This window comes from Patagioenas fasciata, chromosome 22, assembly GCF_037038585.1.
Source record: "Patagioenas fasciata isolate bPatFas1 chromosome 22, bPatFas1.hap1, whole genome shotgun sequence".
In the NCBI taxonomy this organism is placed as follows: Eukaryota; Metazoa; Chordata; class Aves; order Columbiformes; family Columbidae; genus Patagioenas; species Patagioenas fasciata.
Window position 1 is genome coordinate 805,874 of NC_092541.1, and position 16,728 is coordinate 822,601.

Below are 16,728 nucleotides of genomic sequence, written 5' to 3' on the forward strand. Positions count from 1 at the left end.
CCAGTCACAACAGAGCTTGAACAGAATGGTTCGTGTGGGTGTACTTTAAATATTTGCGTTCTTCAAACAACCCGACTGTGGGGTCCCTGTGTGTGTGTGGTGTTTGTGGTTGTTTTCCATCCTCTTTGCGTAGGGTTTGTTCCCTACACAACAAATGGTAATGATCTGCCTGCACGGCTTCAAGATGAGGGTAAGAGGGATTTTTCTTCAGTTCAAATAATTGGTCTCTAAGGCATTTTGAATACAGGCAAATTGAAGACAAAGCGATCGGGTGCGTGTTTGACTTCGAGGTCCCTCCTGTGCGTGGCTGCCCTGTGGTCAAGGGTGGGTTTGCCCACCAGCTCAGTCACTGGGGCATTGCTGGAACTGGGACCCTTGGTTTCACCTTAGGCCTTGCTGACCCAGAATGATGTCAGTATTTAGATGAACTGGAGTTGCACTGAACTGTTCAGCAGCGTTGGATTCCTCTTTAATTCTTTGTGTACTGCCTTTGAAATAAAAGCTTATTAAGCTTCGTGACCGCAGTGGAAAGAGTTGCCTGTAAAGATGCTGCAGTGGTTTTTAAGCTATATATGGACCTTGTTCTAGTAATCTGTATTTGGAAAAGATGCTTTGCTTCTGCAAATTGTTTGTCTTTCACCCTAGAAATGTATTTACATCCTCTGGTTTTTTTGGTTTGAATCTGTGCTTTGGAATTCTCCAGAGAAACTTCGCAGCTTCCCCTCTGGTGGAAGAAAAACGCGTGCGAGTTGGAGCCGGCGGTGCAAAACGTCCGGAATTGGTGGATGCTACGAGGAACGAATTGCCCGTCAATGCGGCCAAACAAGCGCCACAGAGTCCTGGAGAGGAACATGGGTGGAAAACGAGAGGAGGAGAAGTTCTCTGCCTCTTGTAAATATTGAGGAACATCTGTAGGGCTCAGTTGCTCGTTCTGTGACTCTGGGGAAAGTCACCTCTTCTCTGATACCAGTTGTATAATGAGTGAAAAGCACATAATCAATCACTGGTCAGCAAGTGGCTTGAAAATCCTTGGTGGGGGGAGGAACAACCAATGTAACAGAATATTCTGCCCATAAGTGTAGAGAAAAAGCGGTGTCTGAGATGATGTGGAGTCCTGTTGCTGTTTAATCTTGAGCTTTTTTGTTAGTGCTGCTCTGTAAACAGCCCAGGCCGCCAGCTCAGAAGCAAGTCCTGGTTTTAAAAAGCACGTTAATTGTTAACGTCCTTCCTCTTCCTCCTTAGCTTTGCCCGCTCGGCAAGCAGAACGTCCCTGGTTCTTAACCAGCTTCCGAGCCCCCTCTGCTGGAGTCTCGTCAGCCGGAGGCCGGCACGGAGCGGGGCAGGGACGCGGGGCTGGGAAGACGCGCTCCAGGTGCGATTTGGGAGTTTGTGCTTGATGTGTTCGGCCGATACAGAAACTGTCCTGCAGTTGGATTGGGATGCTTGCCGTCAACTCTGCGTTCAGGTTTTCAATGCTGAGACCAAGCAGAAAAACGAGAGTGGAGTGAGAGCCGCCTGGAACCGATGTGATCTCGGTCCTCTTAGATCCGCAGAGCAGAGCGCAGAACGCTTCCTTGCGTCCTTTGAAGATTTACAGGGTTCTTCCTCCCCTTCATTTTGTGTTTCTTCGCTCTGCTCTGCTCAGTGTCCCTGGCTGTGGACGCTGCTCAGCTCCCCAGGAAGGGTGCGTCCACCTAAACGGGAAGGGAAGAAGAACTAATCCATCTGATAGCGAGGAGAAGCAGCTCTTTGAGTCAGGTAGGGAAGCGCTACCAAAATAGCAAGTAAGATGATGGCATCGTGGTTGAGAGACTGGGAGAAGATGCCAGGAGTTAAATCCCAAAGGTCTATGCCAGACTTCCTGTGTAACTTTTAACACGTCGCTGGCGCTCTGTGCGGTGCCCGTTAATCCCAAAAACGGGGATTACATTTCCTCCTCTGACTTCACGCTGCGTGACAGCATTAAACAATTAGGCCTCTATAAAGTTTCTTTCGAACAAATGGGCTAACTATAAATATAGCTCCTGAGAGTCTCGGTGAATATCTCTACTGGTGATTTGACATGGAATGGCCTCAAGCGATGGCTTTAATTGGAAGAATTAAGCATGTTTCCTAGTTGCTGTTTACAGGAATGAAGCTTCTCTTCTGCAAAGCTGCAGCTTTGAGAGGGCGTGGGCGATCTAGGTGGAAAACCAGAGAATATCAGTTTGTTACTGGTGAAACAAATAACCTGGTTTGTATGCACAAAATTAGTAGAGCATTAAGTAGGCAGGAAAGGTGAAAAGTGAATGATTTTGTGTAACTTGAGTCAAAAATATAAGAGCACCTATTATGATAGAAACTTTGGTTCAAGTTTGGGAAGGCAGTGCCGCCCTGTGCAGGGAAGAACGAAGATGAGAGGGGGCTGCAGTGGTCCAAGAAGAGACCCAATGGCTCTTGCATGTAGATAATGTCTATAAAACGAGAATAGAACCACAAATCAGCAGACAGAAATTGCCAGTTTAGACATCAGGCTTGACAGGTGGGTGAAGCGATGAACTAATGAGGACAAATAATTTGGTTTGTTCAATTTGAGGAAGGACGAGGATCTTCGATAAATCCAGACGTCCTGGGCGGCTGGGGGTGGGAAGATGGAGCTTTGCCGGGGCTGTTTCCTATGTCTGCTGGGAGCTCCCGCCTTGGATTTAAGCAAAGCACGAAGGACGTTCAATCGGTCTCATTTAACAGGACTTAACCGAGAATTTGATGTGGAAACATGTAAGTAATGCAAGACAGACAAAAATACAAGGCGGCGAGATTTTGACGTCAGTGCTGGTGCAGTGGAAATTCACACTGAATTTTACCAGCTCTGGTCCCAGGAGTAATCTCACTGAAACCTTTTTATAATGACCTTGGCACAAATAGCGAGCACGGCAATTAAATTTGGTGATGAACAGAAGTGGGAGGCTTCAGTAATAGGAGGGAAGAGAACTGCTGACTTTGAAAAGTGAGAGAGAGATGAGAGGAAATGTAGCAGCAGGAAGTGCAAGGCTGTGAATTTAGGGGTGAGGAGAAACCTGTGAAGGGTGCTAGGAGTTTATTGCTGCTTGGAAATTCATGTGTGAACGAGCCTGGGATTTACTGGTTGGCGTAGGGTGGTGATGATCCAGCGTGAAGCTGTGAAAAAGCGTGTAGAGAAGTTGGTCCATGAGCTGTGATGATGCTGTCAAGTGAGAGAGGAATTCCAATTGGAACAGGGGCAAAAAGAGGCTACCAGGAAAGCACCACAAATACAAAGCTCATATTATAAAGAGATAGCGGCTTACTTGCCTTTTACAATGAAGCCTGGAAGGAGATATGATTATCTTCTTGATGTATTTGGGGAGAAAATACCAGGGAAGAAGAAAGGATTATTTAAGTAAAAGGATAATCTTGACATGAAAACAAATGGCTGTAAGCTGGCCATGGAAATGGGATAGAAGAGACAGGAGAGCTAGAAGTGGTGTTCTAACACCAGAGCAGTAAGACAGGAGGGACTAAAGGGAAGTCTAAACACCTACAGAATTAAACTGGGTTTAAGGTGGGAAGTTGAGAGTGGTATCGATGGAAGTGATCTAGTCCCAGCTTCTGCTCCAAGCAAGCCATCTCAAAAATAAATTAATGGTATCACAAAGCTGTTGTCATGCTCTAAGTCCTAGAAATTCCTCGAGAAATTTCCCTCTCCCCTCTGGTTTTCTTCTTTGTGGGGCTTATCCAGTTGATATCACCTCTTTGACATTACTGCTGTGTTGCTTGTGAGCAAAACCACTTAAAAACCAATGTGCTTGCTGGGAGATGTTGGCCGGATTGAAAAGCAGCTGCTGCAACATCTGCTCGAGGTGCGTTTCCCAGCAGCAGGGTGGCTGGGAAAAACAAAACCTCTCTCTTGTCCCTTTTGCAGAAAAGACGCTATAAAAATATCACCCCGCAGGTGGAATGGGAGCAGAAGCGGGGCTTTTTAACACTCTTCAACTACTTTTTCCCCTCTTCAAGGTGCTTTTAAAGTAACAATTCAACTCCATGCCAGGCTCTGCTTAAGAAGACAGCAAACCAACAGTGGCAGTGGGTGTGGGACATAATCCCTTCTCAAGGAGACTCTGCTCTCTACCTAAAATAGTGGCTGAGGGGACATCTGGGCCACGGAAGAGGGGACAAGGGGCTGGGAGAGTGACTTAGTGGGGAAGGTGCATGGGGTCAGGCTTGATGCAGCCCCGGGCGGGCTCTAGGACCCAGCTATAGAAGCCGGCTTCTTGCGCGGGGCCACGTCCACGTTTGTCAACTTGATTGGCAGTCACTTGGGGGCGGGGCCTGGACTGTCCCCACCCAGTAGCGGGAGAGGAGGCGGGGCTAGCCCGCGAGCGGAACGGGCCCCCGTGATTGGCAACCGGCGCGGGGGCGGGGCGGGCGGCTAGGCCGTTCGCACACCGATTGGCCAGCGCCGCCGTCGGGTGGGTGGCTCGGCGGCGCGGATTGGCTGGCGGCGGCGGGTCGGCCCCTGTGATTGGCAGGCGGCGGCGGCGGGTGCGCGGCGGCCGCCGAGCGTTTTGTTTTGCTCGCGGCCCGGGCGCCCTGTGGCGGCGGCGGGAGCGACCGGGAGCGCCCGGACCGCCCGTCCCCCCGCGCCCCCACAGCCCCGCCGCCGCGCCGGGACCCGCAGCGCGGCCGCCGGAAGGAGGCGGCGGCGGCGGCGGCGCAGGGCCTGGGAATGTGGCGGCGGCTCTGAGCCCTCCCCCTCGGCCCGGCCGCCATGGAGCCGCGGCGGTGACAGCCCCGGAGCTCAACGCGCCGCCGCCCGCCGGGCGCGGGCCCGCCGCCCGCCGAGATGGGTGAGAACCGCGGCGGGGAACGGGCGGGGGCGCCTGGCTGCCTCGGCGGGGCCTGCGGCGGAGGGGCGGGCCGCGGCCGGGTTCCCCGCCGCACCGGGGAGGGGGCGGCGGGCAGCGGGTCCCTGGGCCCCTCCCGGGCGGTGCGATCGGGACGCGGCCCGAGGGGGCTGAGCGGCAAACGGACCCCTCGGCGCTGGGAAGCGGGGGGAGACCCGCGGCCTCGCCGCCGGACCGCGGCCTGTGGGGGTTCGGGGCTGCCCGGGTCCCGCGGTGCCTTCGCCCCCCCGGGCCGGTGACACCGCTGGCCGTGGGCAAACAGCGGATTTCGAGATATTTCTTTTTAAATCGTTCAATAAAGGTGTTGGACTGGAAAAGAGTGAGGGCCGGGCTGGTCGGTAACGCTGCCTTGAGCTGCAGACTTTGCCTAAAATAGGCCAGACAGAGGGACTGGGGATCAGTAGGTCAGGCCTAGGAGTTGAGGGAGTTTTTGCCGCCTTTAAGAACCAGGTTGTTGAGTTTTGAGACAGGGATTTATGTGCTTGAAGTTAATTGGGAAACTTTTTACTGTGGTATTAATTGTAACTTGGGACTCTATCAAAATACTTTTTGTTTTTCCTCTGCGAAGCTTCCATTGAATTCTCATTTGTCACATTAACCCAGACAGTGACACGTGAAAACAAGCGAAGGAGGTGCAGGAACTCTTTCCATAGTCAAACGTTGCCGTCACTGAATTTGAATGATTAATTCTTCAGGACTGTATGTCCTGTGTAAGGAACTGCTATGGAGTTCTCTTTGTGTTACCTGTTTCCCTTTTCAGCTTAAGGAGAGGTCTCATGTGCTACAACTCAAAATGTAATTTCTCTGGAGCAGAACTTGCTCGTTTGCATTTTGGCAAGGGAATTACTGCCACCATCGTTGAGTGTGGAGCTGCCGCTTTCGTGTTTCTGCCCTACAACCAAGTTCAGTTCGCTAGGGCCGTCCTTCCTTGTTCAGCCTGGATGCACAGTTAGTTCTTTTGCTCATATTGTAGATTCATAAAGCACCGCAAACACTGCTCAAACCACAACTACAGCAAATTAATTTCCTTTGTACTTTGATTCTGTAAATACAAATATATGCAGGTCCCCAGGCAGATCTCTTACAAAGAGAGGCGCAGTGTTATTCGACCGGTGTCTTCTCTAAAGGAACCAACCAGGTGGTACATGAGCTTTAATCAGATGGGATGGAAGAAGTTGGGTTTGCACAGAAGTGTTTTCCAGTGGCGTTTGGATGCAGACACGTGGGTGCAAAGTGAAAAAGTCCAATTTGATGTACGGCTCCACCGTAGCATTGTGTGTGCCGGAGTCATGGCCGCGCAGCCGCAGACGGCGCTTGGGGTAGGAAAGGCCTAAATTCATTAGGCAGCCATGATCAAATAGTTAAATAACAACGGATAACAGGCCGTGTCGCACCCTGCTCTTCTTTCATCTTGCTTCTTGTAAGGAAGACGCGTGGGGTGGTTGACAGCGAGCCCTCGGTATCGCGGTTTGTCACAGCTTCTTGGCGTGGCTGGTGCTGCAGGCGATGCTCAGCGCCCTGCACGTTGTTCCTCAGCAGCGTTTCAAATCCAATACCGGCTTCTAATACCGAGAAAGGTGCCCGGGCCGGGTGCTGTGTACCCCGGGCCGGGTGCTGTGTTCCCCGGGCCGGGTGCTGTGTTCCCCAGGCCGGGTGCTGTGTTCCCCGGGCCGGGTGCTGTGTTCCCCGGGCCGGGTGCTGTGTTCCCCAGACCGGGTGCTGTGTTCCCCGGACCGGGTGCTGTGTTCCCCGGACCGGGTGCTGTGTGCAGGCCCGGCTGCAGTCGAGTCTTTCCCTCGATCTCTGTTTTCCTGCCTGTGTCACTTCCTTCCCTTGGCTCACACGCACCCGTGGCCGAGCTCAGCGCTCCCGGTTTCAGCAGCAGGGCTGAACCTATAGCTTAGGACCAGCTTAAATCACCACCTTTTTATTTATTGTTAATTTGTGGGGGAGAAGAGTCACCCCAAGTATATTCCACATGCATCAGATGCATAGAGACGCTCTGATCTTTCCTTTAAGTCTACAAACCAGGTCCCCCGCTATCTCCTCGCAGAAGGGCGTTTTGTTACCCCTAGACTGTCCACAGTGAAGGGCTCAGAATTAAACATTTCAGTAGCTTTTCCCAGGGATTTAACGTGGACTGGGTTTGTCTCTGTAACTTGAGAAACATCTCATCGCCCCTGGATGTGCTGCTGGCTTGCACAGACAATCAGCGTTGTGGTTGTGGGCAACAAGCGCTTATTTGTTCCCTTTTTTTTCTTTTTTAAACAAGTGTAGCATCCCGTCTTCTATTATCACACTGTATAAAACAGCGTCCTGCTTTATAGGGGCTCACAGACTTCCTGTTTTTACCAACGTGCAGATGCTTTTGCTCTGAACTTTGTGATTTCTTTTCAAAACCGTTTCCATCTCTGGCACAGCAAATACGCTGGCTTGCTCAGACCTGTGTTAGAAACCGCGCATTAGTTGAAATAAATGCTTTATGTAGGAGCAGCGTTCTCTGCGAGCAGCAGTTGCCTTTTATCGATGTTATAAAAATCCTTGAGTGTAGTTTTTAAACCATGAGAAGCATTTCCTGGACAACATCTTTCCCGCACAAAGCAGAGCTGTGTTTCCCAGGCCGACTGCAGACCTGGCAGAACAGGGTCCCTCAGTGCGCTGCCACAACCGCCTCGTGTTCGTTTGTCAGGGCTTCTGCATTGTGTGATTAATGGGACGCCGCTGCACGTGCTTCCTTAAACCCATCTATGGAAATCCTCTGCTTTGGTGGAAATCAAGAAGTATTGGCGCTTCTCAACGTGAAATCCATCACAATGCCGTCCTAAATGGCATCGTTTTTCCCTGCCCAAGCTCAGATCGATATTTGATGTGTTTTACGCTTTATAAAGATTAATACTCCATCGTTTCCCACCTCAGCAACATAAGGGTGAATTACCAAATGTACATTTTGGTACTAGGTAACCGATAGCTTAGTGTAAGACTATTAAAAAACGTATAATCATGTAAGATTTAAATTCACCTGAAGTTGTTCCGTCAGCCTTTGATTGTAGTACGTTAAATGTTGCTTTTTGCATGGGTGGCAGTCAAGTTTGAGCATTAGCGCTGGTCTATGGAGGAAGCCGAGTTTGCGGTGACCCGGACCGCGGTGCGTGGGCTGGGATGCTGGGCAGGTGCCGTTTAACCACAGAATCACCGAATGTCCCACGTTGGGAGGGACCCACGAGGCTCATGGAGCCCAGCCCCGTCCCTGCAACGTCTTACCGTGTTGTAATTCACGAGTTGCAGCGGTACATAAATCCACTATGCAGCTGAGCTGCAGTCTTACTAAAGAGATACAGAATTGGTTAGATCCGCATCCTCTTTGCTCGCTTTCTCTTACAAATCTCACTGAAAACCAGGTGATTTCTACACAGCTTGGGCTTTGGGATCAAACACCTGTCGTCTGCAATTCCATCCCAGCTGTTGATCGTTTTCCAGCGACTACCAGACTGTTTAGATGCAAGTTCCTTGATTGACTCGATTTCTTGTCGTGAGCGCTTAGTTATAAAGTGCTGCCATAGCTGTTTCCTTCTTCCCAAAGGAGCCTCTGCCAAGACAAGCTCCTCTTCACCCCCTGGGCTCAGGCCAGGCCCGGGTGGAAGACGCGCACCCCGCTCTGCACGCCGCGTTTTGGGTGGCAGGCGCCCCCGGGCTCCGCCAGCCCATCCCTGGGGGGGCTTTGTTGTGCAAAGGCACCACATTTGACTCAAAGTCTGTGCTTGAATATCAAACAAGATTAAAGAATAAGAGCAAATCGCAGACACGCCGCTAAGGTAAAATGTAAACGTTCAAATGTAAAGTTGGGACCAACTGAAAACCAAGTTGTGCTGTCAGCTGCCTGGAACTTTGTCCATTCGCTTTGCTCCCACCAGGGGTTACTTAGTGCTGAGAGAGATCCCAGCAGTTATTGCCTTTGGCCGCCGTGCTTTTCGAAACGCAGCCTCTCCTTCGGCTGTGTTCCTTACACCCCTCGCTCCTTCTGCGCGCGGTTGGGGTTTCACGGAGCGCTCTCCCTTCTCCGCTCCCACAATGTGGTTATTGTCTCGCCTGGCTTGTCTTGGACAGCAGAAATTTGGTGGGTTTTGATTGTTTGTTCATATAGCGACTTTATTTTCTCTGTTCCGCTTTCCTTTACGAGCGTTACTCTAATTAACACCTTCTGCAAGTGCATTGGGAGATCTCTTTCCATTCCCCTCTAGCATCTGGCCTAGGCTGGATGGTTCTGATTTCCTGGTGGTCCATGATGGAAGAAGGTTTAGTGCTTTAGAAAGCTAAAGCAGACCTTCTGGTTGTGCCCAAGATAATGTTAGTGTGACTCCTCTTCTGAATGGGACCCTTTAGATGTTACAAATAGATACGTTTTCCCCCTTTTTGCTTCTAAATTTTGATGGCGTTCGATCCCTGCGCATGTGTCCCCCATCTGTCAGCTTTAAGCCTTGCGAAAATCTAGTTTGTTATTCAGACGTTGGTTAATTATGAACCCCATCTTCTGCATAAAACATAAGCCTTACTGAGGGACGCTCATGAGCAAATGTGTGACGTGAAACTGAGGAAACAAATAGCCCCAGTGAGTCCCTTTATGGAGAAAAACGGGTGCGAGGTGGCCCATCGTTTTCTGTGCAGCGACTCTTCCCAGCACAACGTGTAAGTCGTTCCCCATCCCACCCAGCGCTGTGAATAGAGAATGAGCCGGAGTTTTAAAATCAAGCTCTGGTTATTTACAAATCGGCTTCAAAAATGCTCTTTCTCATTCAAACACCTCGGAGCGACACGTTTTGGGGACTTGGGGAGGAAAGGAGGAATCTAGCGCATCTGTTCTTGGTGCCGTGTGATTTAGATCCGCTCAGATCTTGAAGTCTCATGGAATGGCTGGAACTTTGTTCCGTCAGCTTATTTTAGGGGAAAGAGAGGAATGCGTTGGGGAAACCCGTGGAAGGATCTGAATCCAGATTGCATTGTTTGTTCTGCTGACCGTGTTTGTTCCGCTAACAAGCAAGAATTCTAAGTTAGCAGGGTATAAGTTGGAAAGAACAGGTTCTTACGGGGTTTCCGTGGCAGCAGCGCGTCAGCTTGCCCGTCCTGAACGACTGGCGATGGTCTCGCCACCCTGGCCAGGTTGTTCTGTTGGTTGTGAAGCGATTAGAGCAGAACCAGGGGCCGGGGATCTTCATGCTGAACTTTCCCATGGCCAGATCCTTTTGTAACATTGGACAAGTGACTTAAAATTGATCCATCTCTTCATGATATAAGGTTGACTTTGGGATTTTTATGAGCAAATGAATTTACAGCGTATTGCAAAGATCCCGGGAAGGATGGTCTTTCCATGATCTAGCAGAAAGCAAGAACAGAGGCGTCACGGTTTGATATTCACCCGACCACAATTCTTGTGCATCACAGATGAACAAGAGGCCTTGAAGTCCATCATGAAGGACCTGGTGGCGCTCCAGATGAGCCGGCGCCACAGGCTGACGGGATACGAGACCATGAAGAATAAAGACCCTGCGCACTCCAACAAACAGGTAACGGAGCTGCTGGGGAGCGTTCGGAATCGCGGCCAGCGCAGGGCACGGAGGACCCGCTGCCTCCACCCGGAGAAGCATCAGGGTGGCTTAGCTTCTGTTCTTGCTCAGGCTCCGTTGCCAACATGGGAGCTTTTAAAATGTATTTTATTTTATTCTATTTACTCTATGGACTGGGGAGGGTACAATCAGAGTAACTTGCAACATCTTCGTATTCTGCCTTGCTCCCACACGTGTTTTCGATGGCGTTTGGTCTGTGTAGATGAGCTAAAAGCGTCCCAAGTGATTTTCTGGCTTAAGGGTCGTTATTGCCGTTTTTTACAAAGCCTTCTCTTGTTTCCAAAGAAGAAGCACAACGCCAGCAGCCCAGCCGTGCTGGGCAGCCCCGCGGTGACGAACCAGTGCGCCTCTGCCGCGGACGAAAAGAAGCTGTCGGTAAGAAAACTGGCTTCTTATTCAATATTAGCGATTATAAACAGGAGCATGGTTTAAATCTGCGCGCGGTGACCTTTACAGAATTCATTTAAACAGGTCAGGGAGGCCAGGGAAGCTTCACTGACTCTGTCATGAGGTAGCTGTATGATGCACCTTTTATTGTTGTGGAAAGAATACTTAAAGGGAAGCAGGGACCTGAGAAGCATAATAATGGGAAGAAAACAAGAAGAATTTTGCTCTGTCAGTGTGTGCTGCACATCATTTGGGTGAAGAATTCTATGGCCATTATTGTCTTTGAAAATAATTTGAGTTACTTGCAATGAAACTAAGAGGAGAAGTTGCCTATATCAGTAAAATAACTCCAGTTATATCCTTATTACAGGCTTAAGCTTTTTGGACCAGACTTTAAAGTTCGCGTCTGTCTCTTCCTTCCGCTTTGTCTGCCCATAATCTGCTTGTTCAGCTGGGATCTGGGATTTCCCTGAGTGTGCAGGACAAATCCGCAGATGGAATAGTACAAAATCCTTTAAAATCACTTTGAAACGTAAATTCAGAGATGTCTTAAATCAAAATATATACTGGTTATTTATGATACGGCGTCACAGAACTGGAATGCTAAAGCACTAAACTTGGATTTGATTTCTTCCTCATCTCTTAGGACAGTTTACGGGAATTGCTTTAAAAAGCGTGTTTTATAGGTGCTGGGTTCAAAGGCAACGAAGAGCTCTGGTGTTCAACTCCTCTAGGGTCTCTCTGAAATTTAAACACTAAGATCTCTTGGAATATCTTTCCTTAAATATGAGTTTCCTTAGATATGAAGTTTCTTCCCAACAGTCCTGTTCAGTTCCCTTCCACTGGGCTGCTTAGGACAGTGTAACCTTTCTTCCCTGAAAATCCTCAATAGAAAGGGATCATTTCTCCATCAGTTATGCTCAAGAAACAACTGTTTCATGTATAATTTGCTGACGGACACCTTATACTTCATTATTCCTCTGCTGTTTGCTACATTTTTCATTTACCGGTCAATCAACACGAGCTCTCTGGGATTCGCTTCATTCTGCTGTGTTCCCAGGGCGAGTTCTTTCTCTTCCCAGGCTGAGCAAACACCTTTGGTGAAGTTACCTGTGAATCGCCCACCTGCAGGTGATTTTCGCCCCACCGGGGCAGCCGTTGTGCGGGGGACGCTGTGCCCAGCCACAGTGCCGTGTGCTCGCGGGGATGTCACACGTCCCTGTAGCCGCATTCTTCACCATGGCCCTGCAGATATTTCCTCCAGCTAAAGAGCATTTCCTGGCCACGTTTTTTTGAAGTTCCTAGATGTATGATTGCCTATTGTCTCAGGCTTTCACAGATGGCTTCATCTATTCCAATCGCATCCATCGCGCGGCAGGAATTATGGAGGCTTATCAGAGCAGAGGTTTTTTCTTTTCCCTTTTATTTTTATCTCGTGACCTAAATTGGGATTTGAACTCGGATCCCCGGAGTTGAAAGTTCAACGTGTTGACTCTTCCGTGTCTTCTGTGTGTACAGGTTGAGCGGTCGGTGCTTTTAGGACCCCGTTGCCCTTTAAAAGGTGACGCATGGGGAGCGTGGTTGTAACTTCACAGCTCCAGGGGCTGCGTTTGTGCAGAAGTGGAGCTGCAGTCCGTGTCGTAGGAAGGACTTAGGAAGGACTAGGAATGTTCCCTGCATTTCTCTGGTTTATTTTGCCATTCAAGAAAACATGTTTGCTTGGAGGGTGCACAAGGAAAACGACCTTTAGTTCAGATAAATATGCTGTGAGAGTCAATTTCAGATTTTTGCCGTGCAATGTTAAAGAGAGAATAGTTTTCCTTAAAGTATGTTTCTGTTTCAATGACAATTAATAAAAATTACAACTTAGTTTTCACCCCTTTCCATCCCTTTATTCTTTAGCAACCCCTCCATTCCTCACGCTGCTGTGTTCATGGATCAGCTGCTTGTCCACAGCTTCACCTTCCATGCATAGATCATCAAACCTGGTTTGTCCTCGTCCGCCTTGTGAGGAGTTGATTGCTTCTGCAACCACCAGTTGACCTGTTTGTGTTGTTTGCGCCTTCAAATCATGATGTGATCCATTCGGCTGCTGTTACTGATGCCAGAGTTTCATTGTAAACTTACTTGTTTTTGTTCTTTTTCTCTACAGAATGATGTGAGGATAAAGTTTGAATATAACGGGGAGAGACGGTAAGTGTCTTCCTGACTTCCACGCTTTGATGTTTTGTTGGCTTCACTTTCCTTGTTCCTGAACGAGAAACACGCAGTAAAGGCAACAGCAAACAGGTCATACACAACTCGATATTTTTTAAAATTGCTGTGTCCTGCAGCAGTTTCCTTTGATTTGTTTTCATAAGATGTGTTTGTAAGTGGATTGCAGGGGTATTTCAAAAGCTGTGCAGCCGAAAGCAGTGATGGTGATCCTGGCAGCCGCTCTGAGCAAAGGTTCTGCTGAGCTGCTGCAGATCCTCTTTGTCCAAAGAGACAGAGGCGCTCGTCCTGAAAGCAGATGGTGGAAGGATCATTTATAAAGTCTTCCTCAAAAATTCAGCAGTTTTCATTCACCAGCTTACTACGTGGTGAATTCTGCCACCATTTCTGGTGACACCACGTTAGGGCGAGGTAACTCGGAAGCAAAATCTTGCCACCGCAATCCTCTGTGTTTGAGACGGCACGGAGCCCGGGGAAGAAAGGCTTTGTCCTGCTGGGTTCTCAGGTTTTTCTTTTCCTGAAGTTACATGAAAATGAAAAGGTTGATTGTGTGTTGGTCTCATTATGCAGCTACGCTCGCCCGAATTCCCCGCTCCCCGAGCGGTGTGCAGTTACACACGGCAGCTCGCACCGAGAATGCAGGCGTGTGTGCTGGGCTTCAGAGGAGCTGCCAGAGCTGACCACAAATATTTAAGGTGGTCAGGCAGGAATGGGCTCCCTAAACCCTGCAGTCCGTGATTTTGGGTTAGAAGAGTGCAGGGAGTTTTTAAACTAATAGAATTTGTGGCACCTGAGAACAGCTCTGCTTTTGAATGCGTGGAGTGTAGAATGGCAGCCTTCATGAGCGGCTTCGCCTCAACCGAGAGCTAAATTACGTTCCTACGGTGCCAGAGTGCTGTGATTTCATGGATGGCTTTCTTGGTAATGTGTAGAAAATGTTATTGCGGGCCGCTTTTTAACAAGGACAATTATTTCTGAACGCTGTGGTCTGGTGGCACCTGGAAGCAGAAGGGGACAAGTCTGGTTGCGAGAACAACCAACCATCTGGGCCTTGAGCAGCAGAGAGATGGATATAGAGAGAATTCCTGAACACTGATCATCCTGGGTTTGCTACAGTATGGGGCTGTCGACTACAGTTCACGTTTGAATCCTCTGCATCTTGACCTGGGATATTTTACTCGCTGATTCTTGTAAAGAAAGGTAAAAGTGGTCCTTGTCCCCAGTGGTCAAGGTGACAGCTTTCTGAGGACGCGGTGACTCCCGCAGCAAGGCGTTCCACCGAAATACACAGTTTGCAGTGCTTTGCTGGAACGTCACATTCCTGCTGTGCCCGAGGCATTAGAGTCCTGTTCCAGGGGAGGCAAAAACCCAACAAAGAGAACTATGCCATCGCTTTCTGGAAAGCACCTGCGCGCCACAGCGTTCTGCAGGTTTTTATATGAATATGAATATTCGGGTTTATCTGAGTATTCTGAATTATTGCAAGTCGGCTGTGCCATTGCTATTACAGCTGAAGCGGTATTTAAACTTGGATTTATTTGGCCTCTGTAATTAAAGAGAAAAGGTAGTTGATTGAAATAAAGCAAGCCGTGAGTAACAAATGGTTGCACAGGTACAAGTGACGTCAGCTCTTGAGAAGAAGCCCCATGTTTCAGACACTTGCAGTGAGTGAGTTTTGAGTTCAGATACTGGAGGACTTAAACCAAGTACTGTTCTGCTTTTTGGGCCTTCTGCAGCTTTTAATTCAGCTCTCACTGAATGTGTTTGTGTGTGTTTTGTGCCTGAGGCAGCGTTCTTTAAGCCAAAGTGCATAGGAGACTTATATCCTGTGATGTGAAAGACATGTATTCAGTAAAGGATGCTGTTCTATCCAGGAACAAAGGCGTTATGTTTGAAATCTTCATAGGAATATTGCATTTTGTCAAACCGCTTGGAAATGGGCCAGAGGTCACGGATTCCTTGCTAAAATAATTAATATCAGTTCAAATTAGACAAGTTCACTACCTGCCTGAGGACCAAGGGAGAACATTCAGCTGTGTTTGTAGCGGCTCAGCCGTTACGCTCTCAAGTGCATCCCCAAATCCAATGGGCGCTTCTCTCTCCTTACAGGATTATCCCGTTTGTTCGGCCCGTGCGCTATGAGGACGTGCAGCAGAAAGTGAAGACAGCCTTTGGGCAGCCCCTGGACCTCCACTACATGAACAACGAGGTACGGAGCGCGGCGGCGCCGCTCAGAGCGGGGAACGCTCGCTCTCATGACGCCTCCTCTTCCCAGCCCAAATTCTCTACCCTTACATGTCATTTTTCTGAATCGCTCTGCTCCAGAGGAGGACGAGCCGGTGTGGACAGAACGCCACGCTGTGTGTCGCACCAACATCAGCGTCTCGCTTCCTGGTGCTGCTGTTGTTTGGGTGGGGGAAGAAATAAATGTATTTGAGGTATTTTGACTGTAAAAGCTACTGCAGAGCAATATATATACAGTCTGGGGAATAACTGAGCAATCAGAATCCTATTTGACATCCCGATTATTTTAGTTTACTCCCCCAACAGGTATTTAAACATATTTTTTCCTGGCTTTTCTAATGTGTTTTTTTCCTGTTCTTTATTTTGCAGCTCTCTATTCCTCTGAAAAATCAAGATGACCTGGATAAAGCAGTAGATCTCTTAGACCGAAGCTCTAATGTGAAAAGCCTTAGAATATTATTGCTGTCTCAGGACAGAAACCATGTAGGTAACAACTCGTGTGACTGCAGCAGAATGAGGGGTTTTACCCTTAAGTCTCTGCACCATGACTGTAGCTTTATCTGCGAGTAATCTTTGGCCTTTTCAGGCAATTGCTGGGGGAAATGCCATGGGCAATGCTGCTCGAAGGTCAAGGGGCCCAAGATAGTTGGTTGGTGTTCAGGGGCTGTTTCTAGCGGGCACAAGATCGGAGCATCCCCACACGTAGGAGGTCAAGGAAGGGAGCCAGGAGACCTGCGTGGTTAAACAGGGACTGCTGGGTGCGCTCCAGTGGAAGAGGAGAGTGTACAGATCATGGGAGGAGGGCTGGCCGCTTGGGGAGAACATCAGGCTGTTGGCACAGGGTGTAGGGAGGCAACTAGGAAGGCTGAGGCCTCCTTAGAATTCAACCTGGCGAGAGGGGTCAATGGAGGGGTTTGCCTGGGTTGATGAGGACTGGGTTAGGGAGCAGTGAGGTGATCTGGACACCCATAAATCCATGGGTCGGATGGGATGCACCCGCGGGTGCTGAGGGAGCTGGCTGAGGGCATTTCTGGACCGCTCTCCATCATCTTTGCCAAGTCTTGGGAAACGGGAGAGGTGCCCGAGGGCTGGAGGAAAGCAAATGGCACTGCAGGCTTCCCAAAGGGCAGGAAGGAGGACCCGGGAACTCCAGACCGGTCAGCATCACCTCCACCCCTGGGAAACTGATGGAACGGCTTCTCCTTGGTGCCATCTCAAGGCAGATCAGGGAGAAGAGGGGCGTTAGGGGCAGTCAGCATGGCCTCACCAAGGGGAAGTCGTGCTTGACCAACCTCATAGACTTTATGAGGCCATCCCAAGATGGATGGATGATGGCAGAGCGGTGGACGTGATCTCCCTTGGCT

General features: G+C 49.4%; 1 protein-coding gene across 2 annotated transcripts in view; it reads left to right on the top strand.

Annotated features, from left to right (window-relative positions):
• Positions 1-4,536: 4,536 nt before the first annotated feature.
• MAP3K3 (mitogen-activated protein kinase kinase kinase 3) overlaps positions 4,537-16,728 on the top strand; it is a 33,294-nt gene continuing 21,102 nt past the window's right edge. For both annotated transcript variants that reach the window (XM_065856137.2, XM_065856138.2), the window contains exons 1-6: positions 4,537-4,844; positions 10,338-10,459; positions 10,805-10,894; positions 13,059-13,099; positions 15,230-15,329; positions 15,734-15,847. In XM_065856137.2, the coding sequence (XP_065712209.2) occupies positions 4,841-4,844; positions 10,338-10,459; positions 10,805-10,894; positions 13,059-13,099; positions 15,230-15,329; positions 15,734-15,847 (471 nt within the window). In that variant the 5' untranslated portion in view covers positions 4,537-4,840. The remainder of the gene's footprint in view (positions 4,845-10,337; positions 10,460-10,804; positions 10,895-13,058; positions 13,100-15,229; positions 15,330-15,733; positions 15,848-16,728) is intronic.